Source organism: Artemia sp. Qi Xiang Cuo, chromosome 5 (genome assembly GCF_049724085.1).
Source record: "Artemia sp. Qi Xiang Cuo chromosome 5, ASM4972408v1, whole genome shotgun sequence".
Lineage (NCBI taxonomy): Eukaryota > Metazoa > Arthropoda > Branchiopoda > Anostraca > Artemiidae > Artemia > Artemia sp. Qi Xiang Cuo.
The window spans coordinates 29448113-29472749 of NC_142798.1; the positions used below are offsets into that span (position 1 = coordinate 29448113).

General features: G+C 36.8%; 1 protein-coding gene across 2 annotated transcripts in view; it reads right to left on the bottom strand.

The window, feature by feature from the left end:
- Positions 1-6952: 6952 nt before the first annotated feature.
- Oseg4 (intraflagellar transport protein Oseg4) overlaps positions 6953-24637 on the bottom strand; it is a 182665-nt gene continuing 164980 nt past the window's right edge. For both annotated transcript variants that reach the window (XM_089088804.1, XM_089088805.1), the window contains 3 exons: positions 20449-20609; positions 18610-18734; positions 6953-7336 (listed from right to left, as the gene is read on the bottom strand). In XM_089088804.1, coding sequence (XP_088944930.1) covers positions 7159-7336; positions 18610-18734; positions 20449-20609 — 464 coding nt within the window. In that variant the 3' untranslated portion in view covers positions 6953-7158. The remainder of the gene's footprint in view (positions 7337-18609; positions 18735-20448; positions 20610-24637) is intronic.

Here is a 24637-nt window from a genome sequence, read left to right on the forward strand (position 1 = left end):
TCTGGAATTCAAAAAACTAAGCAGGCGTCAAAATCTATCTTGTTCCAATTTGCAAATTCGTATTGAAGAGTATGAATTCGCAAAACTAAAAGCCTCACCCTCTCCTGTCCCGTTCAATTACTGTCTCCAAATTACGTGACATCATTTGCACAACGGGGTACAATATCTTGATGAATGCCCGCGTGATACTCCTTGACATTTCGATCATGTCGAATGCACAAAGCTGATGCACCCCTGATGCGAGTGAATTCGTCGCGATTTAGTGTCATCTTAAAATCATTAGCATATGATGTCTCCCACACCTAAAGTTATGGAAATACGATGGTTTTTGTAAAGTCGAGAGTTTAGTTCCTATAAAACGGATTGTCATTCTGAAGCTTACTAAAACCCGAACTTAACCTCGACCCCAGAATCTCAAAATACCCGTGAGAAACGAACAGAAGCCAATATACCGTCCCAGTTACCATCTATTGGCTCAATGACATAACTCGGATTATTCCTATTGGCTGATAGGAAAATGACGTAATGCCAATAATGCCATTTGATCAGCGGGTACGTGCATCTGAAGATGTAACAGTCATAACCACAAAAGTAGATATAGCGTCGTTAAATAGTCTCTGATGATAGTTATTTGGTATGGGTAAAGAGAAAAACTGCTCATCGCAACAAGAGCCGAGCATTCATGCAAATTAACCGAAATATTAATGGGCTTAATTTGTCTGCAGACGAAAGATAATAAACTCAAACGATATGGGTTTGCAGACAGTGTAAGAAACATTACTATACATGGGAAAAACTTTCATGATTACCCGTATGACTTTTTGACACTAAATGATGTAAAAAATCATTCACAAACGAAATGTTATCCATAATGTCGTTGAAAGATTGAAATGGATGATCTTTTGGTCAATTAAGATTTGCCTTATATAGAAAAAGATTTTTCGGAGTTCAAAATTTATGAATAGCGTTTGGCGAGATGAACTCGATTCAAAGATAATAATTACTTTCACTTAGAAGAGAATATGTTGGCGATCAATTGTTGGAACAAACTTTCCACTAAAAACAACCAGATAGTATTTGAGAGGGTTTACATAGAAGCACCATTTAAAGGAGAGCTAGGTGAGCTATTGGCCCCCTGAAGTTCGATTTTTTTATAACTATGGGACAAAATGAAAAACAAATGTTTTAGGGAGGTGTCAAAGAAGGGATTTTGCAACTCTTAATCACTCATCTCAAAATAAGCTGAAGTACCGTAGCGTTTTTGGGATTGAATCGCTAATAGGACAAGTTAAAAATTTCTCCAATAACAAATTATTAGCATATATTGACTAAATTCATTCGTTCAGATTTCTTTTTTTTTTGAAGGGAGATGGGTGCTTGACACAGTTGAACACAAACTGATCAGATAATCACAAAACGCTTAGATAATAGTGTATAAACGCATAAGGTTGGTCGCAACGTTGCATTTTACTGTAAGAAAAATTCATTTTACTGTAATATTTTTAACTCATGGATATGTTTACGGGACGGAGGAGGCGATTGAAACTTCAAAAGGTGGAAGTATAGAAGCTATTCCAGTTCTTAACTTTCTTTCCCCATGTTACCAGGATAGGTTACCATTTAAATTTTTAAGTGCTTTGTTTCTAGTGCACTCTACGATTTATGTTTTCTATGCGAGTTTTGGGTATGATAATTTTCTCAAGTCCCGTGGTTTTATTTTGTCAACCTAAGACGAAACTTTTTGCTCTCAGTGGATAGCTGAGAGCCACCCTTATCCATTCACCGAGTTACATTGTCTAAAATGCTTTGTACTATGTTTTAGATTGAAAAATACACTCAAAATTGGTTGAAAATCGTTGAAGAACGAGAATTTTCATATTTCTAAGCTAATGTAGATTAATCTCCTACAAAAAGTCCATGTTATGCCCAGTAAATGGATATATCTGAAGCAATTGAATCCAATGATATAAATAATGTGTTCTTTTGGTGCAAGTTACAGCAGTGGGCTTGTTACAAAATTGCATCTTTCAGAGGCAACTTAGAACTAAAGAAATAAAATCATTCCAATACTCTTTGATTAGTTTAGGTGAAAAATAAATTTAAATATTAACATTATGAGGATCTGCCTCTTAGCATATAACCGTTCATACTTAAGATGCCAGAGGTTAGAAGGAAACATTTAGCTACGGTTTTGTAGAGCAAATTCTCAAAAAGTCACGCTTCATTTGATCTATAGATCAATGAAATGTTCAAAACGCAGTTTATGCATAAACATTTGACCCATGGGTCAAATGAAGTCCTGTGAAGGTTTTTCTCTAAAGTGCTAATGTGAAGGCACCTTCACTTCTTAGGTATAAGAGTTAAAATATACCCTGAAGACGGCTCACTATACTTTGTTAACTTAAAAAAAAACGCCAAAGCACTTTCATTGCTTAGGTACAAGGGTCCAAAGATCCCCTGAAGACAGCTCACTATACAGCGTAGACTTCAAGAAAACAAAACAGAAGCAAAACACACACACACATTATTGCGTTGACTCGGACAGCTTGTCGAAAAAAAAAACAGCTTGCCGGACCTTTATTTTAGCGGCAGCTCCATTCATGCTAGTTTCAAAAACTTGAACAAAAAATATTCCAAGATTCCGACAAGCTAATGTTCTGGAGGGGAAGAGGTAGAGATATGAACTTCAAATAATTTCTATAGCCTCGTTGGGGCCTTAGTAAGAGTAAGTGCTCCACTAGAATCAAGCTCACTATTTCGCCAGTAAGATTCTAAAGGAATAAAACTTTATATGTTTTTAATTTTCGCAAGCACACGCATTGCCCAAAGTAGTAGCCGCATTTTTATAACACAGCTTCATTCGTTAGCTCATGATTTCTTGGAATACTCTTAACGACCTTTGCGATCCAGTTTTATTGTTGCATTCCTGTCGCATATTTGCTGCAGAAAAGGGCAGTAGTCACAGAAGACCTTTCAGAATTTTGGGACAGTGATATTGACATAGATTTGCCTTCTTCGCAGGCTTATAAACAGCTAAGAATTTGGGAATAAGCCTTTGAAACCTTCTCTACCCCTTCCCAAATATTTTTAAAGATAGAATAATGTAATATCCTGTGAAAATGGAAGTTATGTCAACGATATAATCCTTTTTTAATTTTACGATATCCTTCATGTATGCTTCCTGAATAGGAAGCATACAGTTTTTTTTTTGGGGGGGGGGGTAGCTCACCTTCGTGTTAATCTTCGTAAGAAACGCAACCGTGATCTTGCTCTACCTTAAAATCACTTTCCCTTCACCTTCACTACCTCAGCATGGCCGAAAATCTAATAAATATGTCTGGGGTGTGTAATATAAAAGGACTGGACTGGTGCCCCCCCCCTTATGGACGCCTATTCAAGGCGAATAGCTTTTACACAAAAGGTTAACTGAATAGGAAGCATACAGTTTTAGGGGGGGGGTGCTCAACTTCGTGTTAATCTTCGTAAGAAACGGAACCGTGATCTTGCTCTACCTTAAAATCACTTTCCCTTCACAACTCTTATCCAAAGAGTTGTTTCTGTCGTGGTGCTCCCGATCAAAAGATCGGGATTATTTATTTAGGCAGAAGAAGGCATCAGTTGAAGATTTCCCTTTATATGTCCCACCTTATCTCTGGTAATTTACGTCTGAACCTTCGAGGCTGGTCTTATTTGCGCCAACACGATAATTTGACTTTCAAGGAATCTGACTTTCCTTGCGCCCTGAAAATTGGAAATTGGAGTTTGCGTTGACCTCGAAGCTGATTAAAAGTAATAGTTTCCCACAAAATTCATTTTGTGCTTCAATGGGCAATGATATCAAGAGTATAGGTAAAAAAGGTCCAACCCTTACGAGGGGGTGGGGGCAATTAATTTTCATTTTCGGGGGGGGGGGGGTCGAAATAAGCTCATACCTACCAAGTTTTTAGTTGAAAAGCATACTTTCGTCCGTATCCAATGCTAATATACTTCAACGGTTGAATGGCTAGAACATTTGTCACATTTATATTTTTGTATTCAATTTATTTTTTGACAAACCTGAAAGTTTCAAATGTGTTATATTTACAATTTTGAAACTACCAACGGCGTTCCCTAAAATAGCAGTTTACCCCTCTTTAAGTAATTTTGGTATTTTTACTCCAATGCAAGACGATCATTAAATACAGAATGTTCTTCGTACAATGCTTGGTTTCTTATCTACTTACTTGTAACAATTATACAAGGGACTGTAACTTTTTTTTTTCATGATTTTTATCGGCGGGAATTCTCAGAGGTATAATCACGGATCGTCGCCCATAGGCTATTGCATACTATCGTATCTGGCAAAAATTAGTTTTGAGATATTTTGTGGAGTTTATTAACCAGGTAGGATCTGAGATCTCTCAAACGATCTTATCTGTATCCTTTAGCTTTGTTTTCCCTCTGAAACAAGCAATTTTGCGACAAGTCTGCACCTGTAACTTGCACAAAAAAGACGGTATAATGTATCATTCGATTCTTTAGTCTCAGATTCGTCTCAGAAACTTAACCTGTTTCACTAAATAATTTTATAAAAAATTATTATAATTAAAAATTTCATAAATAAAATTTATAAAATGTTTTGCCTCTTAGGCCCTTCTTTTGCCTATTCATACTTGAAAACAGCGATTTCCTAAAGGATTTTCATTTTCGTAGAACTGTGAAGTGTTTTCGGAAGCACTAAAATTTCGTCTAGTGTTGCTACATCAAATCGTGAAAAGAAAGCTAAATATAAGAACGCTTTTAGTCCGTAAAAATTCAAGCATTAACAATACGTTGGATCCCAAAGACACCTACACCTTTGAAGGAAAACTCTACTTCCTTAAGCTTTTCGGTGCCCTGTGTATTTAGCTCATTTTGGTGATTTTTCATTCACGGCTCTTCTTCTAATTTTAGCAAAGTATAAACACATATTGACCAAGTACTGACAAGACTCTCCAAAAGTGACCCCGCGTACCTCAGTGCCTCTAGAGGGTAAATGTTGTACTATTTAATCGCTCCATGCCAATAAATTAAATTTAATACAGGTTTTACGGAACAAGTATAATCACCTACGGAACTTGTGATTTACTCGCCAGGTTCGCATAGGTATGGAATCGTCTCCGGAGACGTGGACAAAGGGTCACTTTTTTTGTGTGGAGAGGATAGGTTTTGTCAGTACTTGTTGTATGTGTTTATACTTTGAATTTTAGTACCCACTACAACCAAAAACTTCGTAATGTTTTCAATTAGGCTTTACGCTACGCCCGTCACACTACGCATCTTTTAGCGTCTAAACTCATCACCATCAACATAGGCAGGCTATTCAAAATTAAATTCGAGAAATGGAGACTGCGGTTCAAGTCCTGGGCACGCATGAAAGACTTTCCGAGGAAAGTTAATTGACTTATTTTAAAAATTCAATAACTACTCAATCCAAAATTCCACCTTGTTGCTGTAAACTTAACCTGTTTCTTCCCCAGATTCGTCGTTAGTCTCAATTCGTGAGTTTCACTTAGAAGCATCTAAACATTCGTAATAATTACGAAAGTTGTCCTTTAAAACAATATACTATAATATTCGACGCAATTGAATATAAAAACCATGGACACGAAATTAAAAAATTAAATTTTATAGATAGATAGAACCTTGGAATGATAAAAATACTTCATTTGTGAAATGATAGCAGAATTGTGTCCTTTCGTTGATATTAGTAGCCTCATCCTGGAGCATCGATTGCCGTGCATACTATCGTAAGCGTCAGATACGTTGTATTGCACTATTTGATATTATAATTTGTTGGTAATCTCTCTAGTAGCGTATCTTTTTATTGCAAATTCAAAGAAATAAATTTTAAAAATCTAAGACTGACAGACTTTAAAAGAAGACTTTAAAGGATGCAGACTTTAAAAGAACAACAACTCAGTCTCAAACTCAACGGCCAAAAATAATCACTACTCTTTTAACTATAAATGGAGAGCAAATCAATGTATCGAAAATCTTCATTTTGATTACTCTTGCAATTTCCGAGCAAGTAATTCGAACTATGTTGACAAAATTCCCGAATATGGGCACGACCTAAATTGTAGTCAAAAATATAAGTGAGGATAAATGTTCATTTTATTAACCTAAATGTTATTTACCACAGTTAGGCTAGGGAGACACAATAGACAAATTATACACAGTCTTTGAGCGAGGTAGATAATAAAATAATCTCACATATTATCTCAGATACCATTTCGAAACGGAAAACTAGTTTTCAAAACATTTATCGCAGGCAATATCGAGGATTAGTTCTTATAGTATATTGCATCTAAATATACAAACCTCAAGATAAATTCTCTTGCAACAATAACGAATTTAACAAGAGCTAAAACATTCTTTCTGCTCTCCTGAGACGTTGAGACAAATCAGTGAATTTCGGAATGCAAGAGAGGGGACATCGGCTGTACAGTAGAGCTAGGATTAGTTCCTCATGTTTGCTTTAAGAATTAGGCTAAGCATCAGATGCTCTAAAAATTATCACCAAACTCTGTAAAGTGAAAACTATGATTTTGTACTACAAATTCGATGGAATACCAGTAGGTATTAAGTTTAGGGGTCGTTTGCATATCTGAGTGAGCTTACTGTATGCATTAAATTAGCTTTAAAACTAAGCTTAATGTTGAGTTTGGAAGCTCCAGAACCTCCTAGTTGAACCTCCCGTTGAGTGTGGAAGGTTACTTAATATTTTTACTAAATAAAAAGTGCTTTCAAATTCAGCACTGAACTTTCAAAGTGAAAATAATATTTTGGTAATATATTCTTTATGGAAAATTAGAAAATTTTAAGCTTAAGAATAGTTTGTTTGTCTGAATGAGCTTGGTGTATATATTGAGTGAGCTTGATATGTATATATTGAGTATGTTGAGTCAGGTTAATGAACTTCAAGCTAACTTCAGTGACAATGCTTAATTAGAATTCACCATTTATTAGGAGACACTACCAAACAAGACTAGCCAAACAAATAGTTTATTATTGTTTTTTTCTTCAAAAGTAAGCAGATAAAAAAACATAACTTAAGGACAGTCGCAGCTAGCAGTAAAAGAAGAAGATAAACAGCATAACCACGGCGACTGCTCGGTTGGGGCCGAGGGTTTGGATCTATGATCCAAAACCAAGTCCTTGACAAAGAGGACATCGCATATCTGCTTTTACTTCAGTTTCTATTACAAAATGACGACAGTGTGAACATGCTACTGCAGTTGCCACGTCAAACACTGGACGTCCCGTGGCTATACATAAGGGGTAGCTTTCTTCACAACTAGGACAAGTACCACACCTGAAATTTGAATCGAATAATAATTTTCACCTGGCATCATTCTTCGAGGGAAAAAAATGTTCCTTCGCTTCAGATAGGTACCTGGTAGGGCTAAAACTTGGAACACTTTAAATGGGGAAAGAAAACAGTTTTCCAACAATCATGGCTCAACTAAAATCCTGACCTTGACTTTCCAATAGAAACCTAAGGACTAAAAAAAGGGGGCTTTATAATTATTTATACATCAAATGAATCTGCTTGCTATACTGATCCTAAGTATTTAAAGACTTATACACTCTAGATTTACACCTCATTATTTATTGATGTATGATTATATGGGTGAAATTGAAAAATGCGGAAACCCTGCCCCAATAAGGGGTTGATCGTGATGCCACCAAATTCAATATATCTAGGGCCATAGATCAGAGGTTTAAACCTCATAGCTACAAAAAATTCAAAACTTAATATTTTTTCTGAGAAGGATAGTTTTGGATGAGTGTTTTTTTTTTTTTGCTAGAGAGTTTTTTGTCTTGAAAATAACTGGTAATAAAATATAAACAGCGAGATCATTTGAATAGAAATCTAAATTTCAAGTCCCCATTCAAGTAACAGATTAGACCGCACTACAGACATGTGCAGATTTCTGTCAGTTTGTACCGCTTTGCACAAATGCGACCAAACTGCGGAAATAGCAGTTTTTGAACGAAACATTAGTTTTAAGAATCGAAGCATTATGATAAGAAATTTGAATTTTAGCTAAAAGACAGGGTATAGCTAATTGGAATAGCTTTGAAAATAATATTTTTGTTTTAAGTACAAAAAAATCTGAAGTAAAAGTAAAGAATGGCGTTAAAAATAAAAGCGGACAGAAATTATCATTTATTTGAGGGGGTATACCGTCATCCCCTGCCCCCCGTTCTTTACACTAAAGTTCATCTTTTTTCCTGGAATGTTATCACACAAGGGCAATGTTACAAAAATTTTAACTTCTTATTATCACAATACTTAGGAAATTATTTGCTTAAACATTAGGTTTTTCAATTCAGAGGTCTTGAAATACATTGTATAAATAGCAATTTGCAATTACAAACTGACTACATTTGTTGCACCCATTTTTTTTATTTAGAAAGTAATATCCACACTTCAGCAGGAAGAGTTGGGATTATTAGGCCGCATCCCGTCTAAGATAAAGATAACACCTTATGTTGACTCTTAAGTTTTAGTACCTCTCTTTGCTTTCTGCAATGCTTACATATTACTGTGGTGCAAATCGCTAATAGCGACAACTGCCTTGTGAGCAGGATTTCGTGGGCCCTACCCGTCTTATTGGAGATTTCCTGTAGTAAATCAATTATTTTTATTTAACTATCAGGAAGATTCCTCAAGAAAACTGTCAAAATTTGTTTGCTTAGCTATTCTTAAAGTGAGAACCAACAGGGTTAATGTTTATTCAATTCCACTTTCATGACCATATCCAGGATTTTTTTTTTACGGGGGGGGGGTAAAGGGTAAATTACGAAAGGATTTTTTTGGGTGGGAGGGTTACAAAAAGAGTTCAAAGCGCATCAAAAATTTTATATTAATTTTTGTTACTTTTTTACGAGTCGGACAAAAAAATTTTTAGGAGGGGGGGGGTTGAACCCCGAACCAATCCCCTGGATACGGCCTTGCACACTTTGTCCTTCTGATGTAGGGTGCCACGCCAATCCTTTCTTTGAGAACAACTTTACAAAAGGAGTTCAAAAACGCTTAAAAAAAATTTATATTCATTTTTGTGGCGTTTTTACGAGTCGGACAAACATTATTTTTTTAGGGGGGGGGGGGGTTGAACCCCTATCCAATCCCCTGAAAACGGTCTTGCACTTTTTTTTCCTTCTGATGTAGAGTGCCACGCTAATCCTCCCTTTGAGAGCAACTTTACAAAAGGAGTTCAAAAAACGCATAAAAATTTTATATTCATTTTTGTTTCGTTTTTACGAGTCGGACAAACATATTTTTTTTGGGGGGGGGGGGGGTTGAACCCCGAAAAAATCCCCAGGATACGGCCTTGCACACTTTTGTCCTTCTGACGTAGAGTGCCACGCCAATCCTCCCTTCGAGAGCAACTTTACAAAAGCAGTTCAAAAACGCATACAAAATTTTACATTCATTTTTGTTACGTTTTTACGAGTCGGACAAACATTATTTTTTTTTGGGGGGGGGGGGGGCGTTTGACCCCCAAACCCACCCCTGGATACGGCCTTGCACACTTTGGTCCTTCTGATGTACAGTGCCACGCCAAACCTCCCTTTGAGAGCAACTTATCAAACATTTTTTGGTAATTGTCTCGGAAGTGTGAAACTAAAAGGTGTAACAACGACTGTACACATTTTCCTTTTTGTTTTACTGGCTGAAAATTTCATTTTTTTTTTTTTTTTTTTTTTCGCCAAATTACTGGCAATCACTAAATAATCACAGAAGAAGTTACTATTTTATAAGCCTTTTTTGTACATTGTTAACACCTATGTGAAAAGGCAAGACCCAGCCTTTAAATTCAAGCATAGATCTTCATTTAATGTCTTGAGTGCTTCCTTAGCTCAAGAGGAGGACACAAGAATCGAATTATTTAATGGATTCAAAGGTAAAGCCCCCTGGGGTATAGAGTGTTTCCGTCACTATCGCTTTGTCATTTTAACTGAAGAAGCATGGTATGTGCATTCCAGAAAATCTTCTTGACGAAAAAGAACAATTTCAAATTAGTGGGGGGTAGACAGGGCGTAAAACAAACGCTGAAAGACATAGTAATCGCCATTAAACCTGCAGATTTTATGTCGTTAAACTGGGAAGTAGATGAAGAATGCCAAACACATAAATCGTCAAGTTTAACTTACACTATTAAAACATGGGCTTGACATAGAATAAAAACCTAAAATATTCGTGAAGGTAATTAATTACTAGAAACAAAGTCATTTAGTGTCTTTCAAATTTATCACGCTTATCAAACTTTAGTCTGATGGAAGCAACTTCATATCTACTTCGAGGGGTGTCCGTGGAAATTTTTTTGTGGTGTGCAAGACCTTCACAGACATTTGTGTGTGGAATAAAATGCTTAGGAAATTTTTATTTTTGAGAATACTGTCATACTTATCAAAATACTAGGATAATATTTACTTTTCTCTCTGCGCGAGGAACGGAGAGGCGAGGGGTACCCAAGAATGATGAAATTTATCCATGCTAGTCCCCATCACCCATGCTGCACACTTCATCCGACATTGATCCATATACATATTCTTTCAAATTAAGGGAGGTCACAGGTTAAATTAATATGTATCTGAATATTCACCATATTCCTCTTCCTTTCTAAAAGGATTACGTACTCCGGGAAATATAGCAAGTCACTATAGAGATTAATATATAGCAAAACAATTCTAAGAAGTACTATTATTTTCATTTTAGTAACTAAGATGAATATTTATGATGCAAAATCTAAGCAATAATAATAATAATAATAATAAATCCAGTTCTTCAAACCTGTGTAATTAGGCAAAGTATGAATTAAGTAATCTTCAAACCTATACACGTATGAAAGATTTATTTCTGGGAGGGCGGAAAACTTCGAAAAAAAATTAAAATTCTCGGAAAATACAAACGGATGAGTCAGTTCCGTCTCCTGAAAATCATCTTTGAAGGCCAAATTCACGGTTCTCGTCCTCGTGGTCGTCCCCCAAAGAGGTGGAAGGAAAACCTTGCGCCTCATCGCCTTTCAGACCTTCTTCACCCAGCAGAAGGCCGTGAGGCATACAGAAGGCATATCCACTCAATTACGAAGAAAGAGGTCCCAGGAAAAACTTCAAGAACGGACGTGACTTCAGTCAAGTAGGCCGAGTCACTCGGAAATTTAAAAAAAAATATGGAAATCCTGGGATTTTAGTTGATAGAAGGACCCCCCCCACCACTATTTGAGTGCCTGAAAAAATATGTGAAAATATCATTAGTGATTTAGATATGGGATAGAAATACTTTTATAGGTGTTACGTTTGGTAACAGCCAATTTATGTGACTTCTAATGAATAAATATACTCCTTATTTATTATTTCTCACTTTTGCTTTAATTACATAGACATAGACATATTTCATTACATACTCGACACAGGACAAAGATGCACTAAAACCGAGTTGTTTACAAGGTAAATAAAAATTGCACTAACCACGGTTACTTTATGCTGTTAAACAGACCCGTGAAAAAGGGAACAAAAGAATGTTGATACCGCATTGTGCGGCAATAAACTGGTTCCAACTTCTCTGTCTTCTGGTGAGTGTGTTGGGGGGTGCATTTGGGGGAGGATACACTTGGGTTTTAGCTTCTTAGAATGAATTGTCCAAAGTTGATTACAAGGTTTAGGCGGCGGTTGTGGAGTGACTCAAGTCCTAGTAATTCAAGGGCCTTTTCGTAGGAAGTATAACTTTCTCCCATCATAGTTTTACAAGGGCGTATTATATGACCTCAATGTCTTGGCTTAGCCCAGAACTTACCTGGGCACTCGGATCCCAAACAGGACATACGCCAGTTTTAGTGACTTTTCACTGAAACTGAACCTTTTTATTGTAAAAAGGGATTGCAGGGTAGCGTAGCCTTTGCAGACTAGCTCGTTCACATGGATGTTGAATCTGCAATCAGTTGAGAAGGTAACGCCAAGTATGTTTTCGCTGTTTATAGGCTGGAAGAGGGGTATTGTCTCTTTGAAATCAGTTTTTAGACGGTTGAACCTCATTACCTTGCACTTCAATTCATTGAGAGTTTGACTTGCAAGTTCACATCGATATGAAACATACTAGTAATGTTAGGGTCAAATTTCGGCACAGCAAAGATTCCTTCGGGTACATATTTATACACTGGCGGTTGCTCGTTACACTGTCTATAGTTTTCGAGAACTTGTGCAAGTTCTTCACCGTAAAGCTTGGGAAAGTGGTACATATACCAGTGAAAAAACTATTCACCTCTGACGCTGGCAAATAAGAGTTGTCTTTAACAATCCGTAAATGGGAGTCTCGAGTTTTGCCGGTCAGCTTCTTTACTGAATCGTGCCATTTTTTGGAATTGGTAAACAGACATGGATTAACATGGTTTGCAGCAAACGATTTCTTGACTTTGCGGCAGATGGCAACGACTTTGTTGCGCAAGCCTTTATCATGAGTTTTAGATCGTTGTTTCATATACCTTGATTTTAGTTATGATCCACGGGCGATCAGAGGAGGACTTGTAAACAGTCTTTCTGGGAAGTGTTCCTCGTACTTTTCGTACAAGATCGAGTTTACCAAATATGTTTTTCTGTCCAGGGCTTGTTCATTGATTACTGCTGAGAAATCATACTGACTTATCCATCGTCCGAAGGACCGGATGTAGGTATCAGTAACAGGTATTAATACAACAGGGACGCGTTCAGGGGGTGCTATGGGAGTTTTGGTCTGCCAGAAGACTATAATGATCAGATTTTGCCAATGATCCCAGACAGTGTAGGAATGAGCTTCAAGTTCACTGCATTTGATTAGGGGCGGATAGTAGGTTTTCAGTCGTTTTTTTGCCTCTTGATTTATGAAAAATGAATTTTATTGTTTCCAAGACACGAAATTTGAAGACGATAGTGTTTCCAATGTAGTGAACTCTTTTTCCTTTTTTGTAGGGTTGGATCAGCCAATGATAATTGGCTGAACCATGAGGCATCATTTTTTGCCTACATATGATCACATTAAGCTGTGTCAGGTTACCTAGATGCTAAATATGCCATAATTTGCCCCACCTGCCCACTCTCTCTCTCTCTCTCCTCTCTCAAGCTAAAATGAATTTTTGCTTCGTTTCAACAGCCACCATCGAAGGTTTAACCATTACTCAGGGATGTGGCATGGAGAGTTCCTGGACTGACTAAAGTGACGACGGCGTTTTAAAGCTGCAAGGAGTCGAGTTTGAAGATCGAAGTAATGAAAAATATCCCCAGACTACCATGCTGCCAGTAAATGAAAGTGTCCTCCACAAGGAGGTATCACAGTTGAAATCCGATTCCGAAGACAATTTACTGTTAAGGCAGAGAATTTGCATAGCAAAAACACTTCAAAAACAATTGAAGCTGAGAAATTAAGGGAAAGCATGAGACTTAAAACTCACTCAGGCACAGTAAGAAATGCAATTATTTTCTGAAAATCAACTCAAAGATTTCTTATGTGCAGTATTTTCCTCCAAAATTTTTTGACCAGACTACATATGCTATGAATTATACTAATCAGCGAAAGAGCTTTCAAAATCTTTTCATCTTAAATGTTGGGATAAGATTGATAAGGATATCTTCCAAGCGGAGTGCGACCGCATATTGGATAAAATTCAAGTTCCGTTTCAGCTCCTTCAGCGGCAGCCTGGGATGGACCAGTCTGCGATACGGATTGAGCTGAATTTTTACTGTGCACAGATTGCCCATGCTCTAAAAATAGCTGAGATGGACGCTGTCCCTATAAGAAAGTGTAGACCTGGCACCGAGAAGTTTGGATGGTCTAAAAACGAAAGCCTTAAAGCCGCATGTCAATCCTCGAAGTTCTTGCTATGTTTGTGGAATGAATGTGAAAACCCTAGAAATGGAATTTTTAACACCTTGCGGCTTCTTACAAAGCGGCGTTTTCCGAAGGAGCTCAAATCTTACAGAGTTGCTCAGAGTGTTGTAGTTACCGAATCGATACAATATGATCCACAAAAGGTACTGAAGATTCTTTCGGCCAATAATAAAACTAGGGAAAATATAGCTACTATCAGTGAGATACAATGGTATTAGTATTTTATGAATCAGTTTACTGAACCTGATGCTAAACAATGTGAGAAATTTGAAAGTGAAATAAATGATCGACTGTTTAATCCCGGACCGGGTGCCTTTGTAGTTAGTACCAGAAATTTGAGTGAAGGTATACGAAAGCTTAAAAAGAAAAAATCGATGGACTGTGATGGTATATGTGCCCTTCTTTTTCAAAATGTGTCTTATAAGATGATTTGTCATCTTTCGTTGCTTTACCAAATGGTTTTTTGCAGTGGTGTAGTCCCGGATTTTTTTTGTTTAGGTCTTGTTTCACCGATCCTTAAGAAAGGGAAGGATCCATATGAGTGTTCGTCGTACCGACCCATAACTGTTTCAAGTGTATTTGCTAAAATGTTTGAATTGCTTATAATTAATAGTCTACGTTCTACTTGCTATACGCCTCCTTATCAGTTCGGATTCCAGCCTAAGCTGGGATGTTTCCATGCTCTAAAATGTTTGGTGTAATTTATTGATTGATGCAGCTGAGTCCGATGGGACCCTAGCCCTTGGAACGTATGATGTTAGTCAAGCGTTTGACTCGCTATTGCATCCCCAAGCAACGAATGAGCCTCTGCACCGTGGAGTATCGCCAGATTTAGTTACACCTATTCTTTACATGTACCGCCATATGAAAGCTAAAATACGTATTCCTGGAAATGATTTATTGACCAAAGAAATACCAATTCACATTCGGGTTAAACAGGGTGCGATTACTTCACCCACAATATATAATAATGCAACGTTGCCAGCTCAGTGCCAAATTTCTTCGTGTTGTATTCATAAAGGGGTGGATTTATCGATACTTTGTTATGCAGATGATGTTCTTGATGTTAGTAGGACCACTAGCGGGTTAGAAAAATGTTTCCGAGAAATTTCTGAAAATTACCGTGAAATTGGGCTTTCCCTAAACGCAGCAAAATGTGAATTTTTGATTTTCAATGAGTTAGGTGTGACTAGAGTTGATGATGCATCTATAGATTTGAATGGTATTGGAGTAAAGCCTTGTGATAAGTTGACATATCTTGGTCTCCCAATTGGTAAGAATCTTAAGAAAACTAAGCAACTAATGTTGGAAAATATGGAGAGTAAAATTCGTCGTTCATATGGTGCGATTGTAAGTTCCCAATTTCCATTTGAATAGAGCCCTTCTTGCAAGGATTTATAATAGTGTAGCCCTGCCACATATTATTTATTTAGTGCCGTTTTACCGAATATTTAATTTGATCGTCTTAGAATGAAGCGTGCGTTTTTTAGATATGCTAAGTTTCTACTGCGAGTCCCTCCGTGGACCCGTAACTCGTATCTCATAAGAAAATATAGCCTATCGGATCCATGTGTCAAGCTATGTGAGCTTAATGCTCATATGTGCAGTAAGGAAACTGGCCATGAATGGCAAAATGTCATTTTTTGATGTTTAATGTTGGTTTTTGCTTTTGATTGTTTGATTTTCTTTGTTTTGAATGTACTCCATCTTTCTTTTTCTTTTTGTATGATGGGTCATAAATAAATACATACATACATACATACATTACTGCGGATGAATTTAAAACATGTTTTGCAGTTATTATCTTAATGGAGAACCCTAAACACCCAAAAATAGAAATATAGGGAAAGATGAAGTTTCATATACCCTAGATTGAGACAAAGATCCGTTTTTCGCTCTAAAAAGCAACCAAAATTTCATCATGGATGACGAAGCCCCCAAAGGTAATATAGCAGACTATTGACTGCTTCCGCATCATCTGTCTCACTCTCCATGAGACAGAAATTGCTCAATTTGGGAGGAGACGAAACCCACTAATAGATAATTTTGCTGAGCCAGCATGAAGTAAGCAGGCCTAACCCGGTTGTATTTAAAAGTTTTGTCCTCGCCAGCCCTAAGGGTCTTATGCTGGATCTCAAAATATTTCAAGGTGCTGACATACTTTCAGAGAATCTTTAAGCTCTTGGCCTCGGTATTGGCATTATGACTGTGCTAGCCTAAATTCTCCAACCCATTTCCCGACTTTATTTTGATCAATTTTTAACAACAGAAAATTTACACCATCTGCAGTGGCATCTTCAAACAACTACTACCAGAACAAAGTGAGAATCGAAATTGGGTGTGAGGCGGTAGTTTTAAGGTCGGAAAAACCCAAGAAGAAGTAAGGTAGAGGGTCAAGCATAGCCTCTGCAAGAGAAAACAAAAAGCTTGCACTCACTGAATAGTATGATCCATGAATCGTCACCTACAAATCAAATTGCAGGCCCTTTAAAGCAGTGACGTCAATTTACAAAAACATAAGAGGATGGGGGAGAATGTGCTTTCAAAACATGTTTCACAATTTTGTCAATTAAAATACCAAAACAGGCATTTTTAAATGGAAAAAAAATCTAAAATATAGTGGCAATTATCTAGGGTGGAGGATCCTCCCCTGTCCCACTTGGCGCCCCTGAAAAAAGTTTAAAGCCAACGGGTTGTCATACACAAATTTTGATACAATCGAATCTGCGACTTTTTTCGTCTGTGATATTGAGCATTGTTTTTTTTTTTTTTTTGTTATAAGGTTTTTCGGACACAACACTAACGAAAAATAAATGTTCAGAGAACCTTACTAGCAAGCAAAAGAGAAAAGAGTTTCAAATGTGGGCGAAATTTGAATCTTGTAACTGTAAACAACAAGGACAGAAAAGGCTTCCGGGTGTTTGAGGTCATGTACTAGGACCATGAGACTTTTTTGGTACCTAATTGCTTGTGGAAAATTCTACCGAAACCAAAATGAGATCTACAGATTGTCAACGGAAAACTTGTGCCATCCATAGCGATTGGCTGAAAAGATATAGATATCAGTGACACCAAACACACATACTTCTAAATTGGTAGAAAAAGCTGCCGGGTTTTCGCAGTCATGTGCTTGAACTATGAGACTTTAGTGGCACCTAAAGGTGAACTTTCCAAGGGAAATTTTACACTGGGGAATTTTCCAAAATTCCTATGCAAAATTCTTTTTATCTATCTTACTTTCTCTTTGCCGACTTAATTTTAAATATGGAGATATTATGGGGAATTGTCCGTGGGAAATATTTATCGGGTTGGATTTGTCTAGAGTATATTTCAATAGGTGGGGGGGGGTGTTCACGGGAGAATTTTTCCATGGGGGAGTTTTCCACAAGATAAGTTATTCAGAGCGAACTTTCTGTGGGAGCACCTTTCTAGCAGGGGACAGGGGGTATTTGTGAGAAGAATTTACAACGGAGTGGGGATTTCCGGCATGATTTTTAACACAATCAGAAATTAAAGTACTTTTCAAATAAAAGTGGGCTAAGAAAAATTTTCAGCCGGAATCGTCCGCAGGATATTTTCCAGGGGTATTTTTAGCTAGAATGGAATTGTTTGGGGAGGGAATTTTTCTGGTGGGGGGGTTTTATGTGGGAAGAAGTTTACCTGGAGGGATTTTCCGTGAGGGGAAGGAATTTTTCATGGAGGGGGAGCCATATTTCCTGGAACTGTATGAGGGGACGGCCCCCTTATACAAATAATAAATAATTTTGATCTATACGGTAACATTTTCACATTGGGAGGGTAGTTTCTGGAGGTGAACTTTCTAGAGGAAATTTTACACAGGGGGAAACTTTGGCAAAATTAATATGCAAATTCCGTTTTAATTGTTAAATGTATGATGAGCCGAATTCGAACCTGCATTAGCTGAAAAATATTCAAAAATTAAATAAAAAACAAGTTTTTTAACTAAAATTACGGAGCAGCATTAAAACTTAAAACGAACAGAAATTATTCCGTATATGAAAGGGGCTGTCCCCTCCTCAATGCCCCGCTCTTTATGCCAAAGTTTCTTACAACTTTAAAAAGTAGAGCTGTGCCAAAGAGGCATTCTTTAGCGTAAAGAGCGGGGCGTTGAGGAGAGGACATGCCCTTTCATTTACGGAATAATCTCTGTTCGTTTTAAGTTTTAATGTCGCTTCTTACTTTCAGTTTAAAAGGCTTGTTTTTTTTTATTAAATAGCAAACAGAGACGCCTAGATTGCATGAAAAAGATTTTTCACTCCATATAAGATAATAGCTTAGCTTTGAGGGATTCAATCCACTTCGTAATTAACGGTAATCATAGAAAACGATCGAATCATTAATATCAGTCAAATTCCGTAGAAAAAATCTTTATAATTATTCATCTATGGCTGAAAAGTTTACGTAAGGCTAGTCTAAATTCAGCTTACTTAAAATGCTTGTAAATATTATTTTAAGTATTTTAAATAGTATCTTATATCCCTTGGCAGGCTTCTCGAGAAGGGAGCTAAGTTTTTGAAGACTCCAATGGAGAAGCTTTGGTTTAAAGCTTATGACAGATTGTCTTGGTGAACCAGTGTTCACCTCCAGGCGTAGGAGGACCTAAATCCGACTAAGTTGTTTATTCTATTATACTTTGGGTAATGTTAGAGCAAAATCAGACTAAGTCTCTCCAGTTTTAGTGTCTATGAATTACTTACCATTCGTGAATTTTTCTTTTACATTTTATGCAATCTACGCGTGGTGAAATTGCATCCTTCGGAGGATTTTTTGAAAAAATTTGATCAGCCGCCATTTGATAGCAATCCCTTAGTTCATCACTGATCTAGAAATATAAGAGAATGATACCGAAGGTTGTCAACTTAAACAAAGCGTTTTCCCCATTTTAAATACTTTTACTGTCCATATTCTAAAAACTACTTAAACCTAATATCAACTCAGGTGGTTGGGCACGTCTGGGTATTTGAAGATGTAGTCAAATCACCGAAATTTTCCATTTATTTTGCTTTATAATGTTCTAACATGTAATAGCTAAAGAGAAAATTATTAAAGCTGTTATTGTAACCTTAAATGTTTTAGCCATTAAAACTTAAAATTAACAGAAATTACAATGTATATGACGGGGTTACTCCTCCACAACACCTCGCTCTTTATGCTAAAGTTTTTTAGTGCCTGAATAAAAAAGCTTTTTATTGTACTAATAAAGAATACAATATTTCTTGAGTCATTCTTAATGAACTGGGATATAATTCAAAATTCAACGTATAGAATGAGGTTTTGTGGAGGAGAAGCCCCCTCATATAAGTAATAATTTTTGTTCATTTTAAGTTTTAATGTTGCTCCTTACTTTCAGTTAAAAATACTTGTTTTTTTCATGAAATTTCTGATAGTTTTTTAAATAATGCCAGGAAATCTGTCTACTCCTCCACAGAGAAATGCCTTCTCCCAAAGGATTTATTCTCTAGACAATTCAATTCTGGTGAAAATTTACCCCAGACAATTACCCTTAACATCTCCACGCGTAAGATTGAGACGGAAAAGAGAAAACAAGACATAGAAAAATTTCGTATAGGGATTCTGACAAATTCACCCCCTGGAAATTTCCATCCCCATGGAAAATTATCCCCGTAAAAAATCCCCCCCTCCCCGAAAAATGTACGCATACAACCCAATAACAAACACTATACGTATTTGATCAGACGATTTTGAGAAAAAAGAGGGGCATGGGAGGGGGCCTAGTTGCCCTCCAATTTTTTGGTAACTTAAAAAGGACACTAGAACGGATATGTGTTTATACGGATATGTATAAACACATATCCGAGATCTTTCTTCCTTCAGAAAATATAAAATTTCAGATTTTTTCAGTTAGGCTCTTGAAGCTACTATAGTAGGCAAGGCCGTAGGCTACCCATAGGGGGGGGGGGGTAGGGGGTTTGAACCCCCCCCCCTCCGAAATATTTGTTTGACTCATAAAAACGTGACAAAAATGGATATAAACAAATTTTGTATGCGCTTTTTGAGTTTTTTGTTTAACCCCCCCCCCCCCCGTAAAAAAAATCTTTGAGTAAAAGTCCCTCCGAAAAAAGATCCTGGGTACGGCCTTGAATGTAGGGTTATCTGATGCTTTGAATCTAATAGTGTGATTTTCATTAAGATTGTATGGCTTTTAGGGGTGTTTCCCTCTTTTTTCAAAAATCAGGCATTTTCTCAGGCTCATAACCTTTGACGGGTAAGATTAAATTCATTGAAACTTATGTATTTGAAATCAACATAAAACTCCGATTCTTTTGATATATCTGTTGGTATCAAAATTCCCTTTTGGTAGAGTTTCGGACTATTGATCCGAGTCGCTCTTTACTTACAGTTCGTTACCACAAATTGTTTGAAAAAAAGTTGTGCGTATTTACTAAAAGTATATGTACATCGAGAACATAGATTTATCAATTATTTTTTAAGTATATCTGAAAATACAATTTTATTAAGTTTAGATCTACAATTCTTATATATTTGAAAAGGAAACCAAGTAAGCACCTTCATACCTTAGGCAAAGACTCGAGTTTCATATAGGCCTTTGCACATACTCCAAAACATTTCATCTCAAGGCTGGAATCAGCAAGCATTTTGTACAACGGCTCCGTCGGTAATAAGTCTTCATATTTTTGCAAATTATACAAAATCCTCATTGCTGCCTCATTTTGTCCTTAAAGAGTGAAGAATGCATAAACTACTAAATACAAGGGGATACAGAGGTAGAGGAAACGAGAGAAAGCGGAGAGTGAGGAATGTAGAGAGGGAGGGAGAGAGAGAGAGAGCTATTATAAGATGCTTACAGGGATACTATTTTAAAGGCTAGACGAATATTAAATTCCAACAAATGCACTTAAAAAAGTACCTACCTATTTATGATAAATGTTGGAAATACAGTAAACGCATAATATAAGGATCTTATTCTCTCTAGTAAGCTTTTTCGTTTCCATCTTGTGCCAGCTTGACACGTTTTTGTTTTCTATGCACTACTGTTGTTCTGAGAACTACAATTAGAGTTCAGGCTTACTGCCGTCAGGGGCAGATCCAGGATTTTTTTCGGGGGGGGGGCGCAGATTAGGTTGATCCGATAAACTTGCGTTAGGAGCAAGTTTAATAAATACAAACTTGCGTTAATTAAGTAAATCACACTACTTTAAACTACGTTAGGGGGCGCGCGCCCCCATCGCCCTCCTGGATCCAACGGACTGCCTTAAATCTTAACTGAACCAAGTGCCCTAAGATTTGAGTCACAACAGCGCTGAATTATGAAAACCACATTTTTATATTTTTACCTTTTCATGCCTTTACTTGCATAGTTTAGAAAAGTATTCATCACTCTCATCATTGCTTGTATATTCCTCAATACATGTGTGCTTTTCATTCTTTTTTTTATTTATTATTTTTATTAAACTACATATCAGTATTGTAATTATTTAAATACTTTTGTTTAATCATAAACCTTGCATTTAGAACACTGAATCAGTTATCTACGTTCTGGTCTTGTCAGTTGCCAAACACTTCATCTTTGAGGCATTCTTTTTCGCTCAAAAGATAATACAGAGTTCCATCTCACATACAGTGTTGCAAACTTGGGCTAGTCTCAACATTTCCACCAGTTGGGCTGGTAAAAATGGTACTTGACCAATGAAATTCATAGGAGTCAATCCAATTTGATAAAAGAATTATAAAAGAAATTATTCAAAAAGGTTCAAATTAGCCTAAATTATACCAATTTGAGCTTATGCTTCTTGTCATTTGGACTAGTATAATCCAAGAGAACCCAGCCAACTTGCTCATGTGTGGTCACATGCACACTTCAAAGAAACAACTACTAACATAAATGCCTGAACTAATCTTCTATGGTTCCAGATGTTGTTCTAGATTTTTTATTTTTTCCCTGACAAACTTGATATTCCGCCATGTTTGCCAATGTATGCAAGGTGATATAAGCTGTACTGTACCTTTATTGGTTTAGTTGCTGACTATACAAAATACTTTTCCATATTTTTTTTTCTTACATATGTACATTGCTCAACTTTCGACAAAGTTTTTGGCTTCATGTTGGTGGGTGTGGTAATTATGAAAACAGGCTTTTATGCTTAATTGAAGTTTTATTATTAGAGATTATATATATATTTTTTTACTGGTCGTTATAAAATAAAAAAAATCTGCAGAAAAACTTTCAATCGAGTAAAGCCTGGGTTAAACGAAGAGAAAATATGAAAAGAATATCCGAAAGTGCAGACTCCAATAAATTGTCTATAAAGTCCTATAAAGCAGACACGCATGCAATGGGAATAGACACATCCCTAAGAAAGCCCCATAGTTTTCTATATTTGTGCGCAACTTGCCATTTAATTTTCCTCTTTTAGCAGTTTCAGCCAAGGCCGTATCCGGGGGGGGGGGGGTTAGGGGGTTTGAACCCCCCCCCCCCCGAAATGTTCGTCTGATTCGTAAAAATGTAAGAAAAATGGATATAAACAAATTTTGTATGCTTTTTTTGAGGTTTTTTTGTGTAAATCCCCGCCCCCCGAAAATTGTTTTGAGTAAAACCCCTACCGAAAAAAAAATCCTGGGTACGGCCGTGGTTTCGGCATACCCCTCACCTCTTCCAAATCTAAGTTTGTGCACGGGTCTGCTCTTGAGTGGAATTGCAAACCAATCCCTTATCACAGATATTATACCAAGGAAACAATGATCTATTTCCTATGTTATAACAGAAAGTCAAATAAGAATTGAAACACGAAGGAATTTACTATTTCCTCTCAAACAAATTTATCAATTTGGTTCAGTTTGCTAACGGAAGTTTGCAATTCTTTAAGTTTAAAAGCTTCCGATTTCACAGCATCGATAAGTAACAAGTTATGAGGATTTAAGTGAATGATCTGATAATATAGCAAAGGATGTGAAGAACAGAGAGGATATCCTCTTAAATATTTTAGCAAATGAATATACATTAACCAATTGAGCCAACTTTAAGTAGTGTATGTTAATTACAACCGATAAAAAATTGTTCCTGAACCTTTTCTTTCCACTGATGAAACCATGACCCAAAATGAAACCGTCAATCACAAAACCTAAAGGTTTATGTCTATTACCAAGGAGAGGGAGGATGTGTCAATACCTAAAACTGAAAAACAGCCTATAAAATATAATTTTATACAGCCTACTAAATGGATAACGGAGGTCCATTTATCAGCTATACGCAGTGTCAATTTTAAAAAATACTTTTTTGATTAAACTCCACAAAGAACAAACTTCTATTCCAAATAAATAATTAAAAGCCTTTTGGTCCCAGTGCATTACGATTTGTCTTCAGGGACCACCTTGGGGAGGTGGGTTGGTGGTTGAAATAAAGCTTAAGACTTTCTGAACTCAAATATGATATTTGTTATTTAAGCGAGTGGTTATGAGTTCTCCAGGTTGGGTGGGGGTGGGCTGAAGAACCGCGAAGAAATTACAAAATTGCGCTTGGAGCACACTACCAAAATAAAATAAATTTCATTTCAACCTTAATAATAATACAAAACGTCTAAACAATAAATTTAAAAGATAAAAATCCCTTGGAACAGTGAGAAGTGATGGTAGGGGGGGGGGAAATTAAGATACCATTTTGGAGTTCGATACTAGATATGTATGAACATAAAGTTAGACAAAAATCGAAAGAAAGAACTTTTAAAGAATAAGAATTTAAGACGAAGGTTCTTGCAGAAAAGTTTCAGACTGAACAGCTTGATCTGGTGATTGCAAACACAAAACTCAGGGCGTCACGTAGCATCTTATATGCTCTCCTCTGAGACTGATCAGATAGAGGGAAATCGAGGCATCAAAAGCAGCAGCGGAAAAAAGTTGGTTCAATAGCCAAAGACAAGGTTCAACTTAAAAAATATCCTAGGCGTCCACCTGCTCGTTATCAAGAGGCAATTTCTAATTCTGGAGCCGACTCGTTGGATGACTGGAAGTTTTTCCATGCTAAGGAATTCTATGGAGTTCCCAGAGCCCTAGTGAACGGCTTGGACGATGCAATCCATGATAACTCATCTTTTCTGAGGCTACCGTACCGAATTCTACAAGGCAAAATGGACGATAGCTATGTAAGTCTTTCCTATGAAAGTCACGAAGATGTTTGCGGGAAAAGACTTAGATCGTGTGGAATTCATTTTAGACCTATTGGCCAGGACTGAGGATGAAAGCTATAAAGTCAATGATCACACCACCTTGGAGACCCTATTCCGTGAAATATCTGCAGTCAAACAATAATCCCGACACCCTGATCAATTTACCAGTAGATTGTGACAGCATCCTTAACTTTAGCCATGGAAAAAGAGGTTTCAGCAAACTGACACTGGTCATGACACGTTTACGTACAACGAAAGACGATGACCCTTTCGACCACCTCGTCACGATGTGCTGCAAGGCAGCCGAACAAAGACGTTTGACTTTTTAACCGAAGTTTTTTAGTTGCATTTTATTAATTCGTATATTTAATTCGTATATTTTAATCGAAATTGTCAATTTCTCGCTTCTGAGTTCTGCTTTTATATAAATCACACAATCGATTTTTTCTCTTCTCCACTAGATCACCAACTAGTTGTATATGCTTCTTACGAGAAACTGAACTAAGGGGTTATTCTTTTTCAGGTTATACGATTCTTTGGGCTGAAGTGTGCTCACAATCTTCGTATTCGAAACGGACATTTT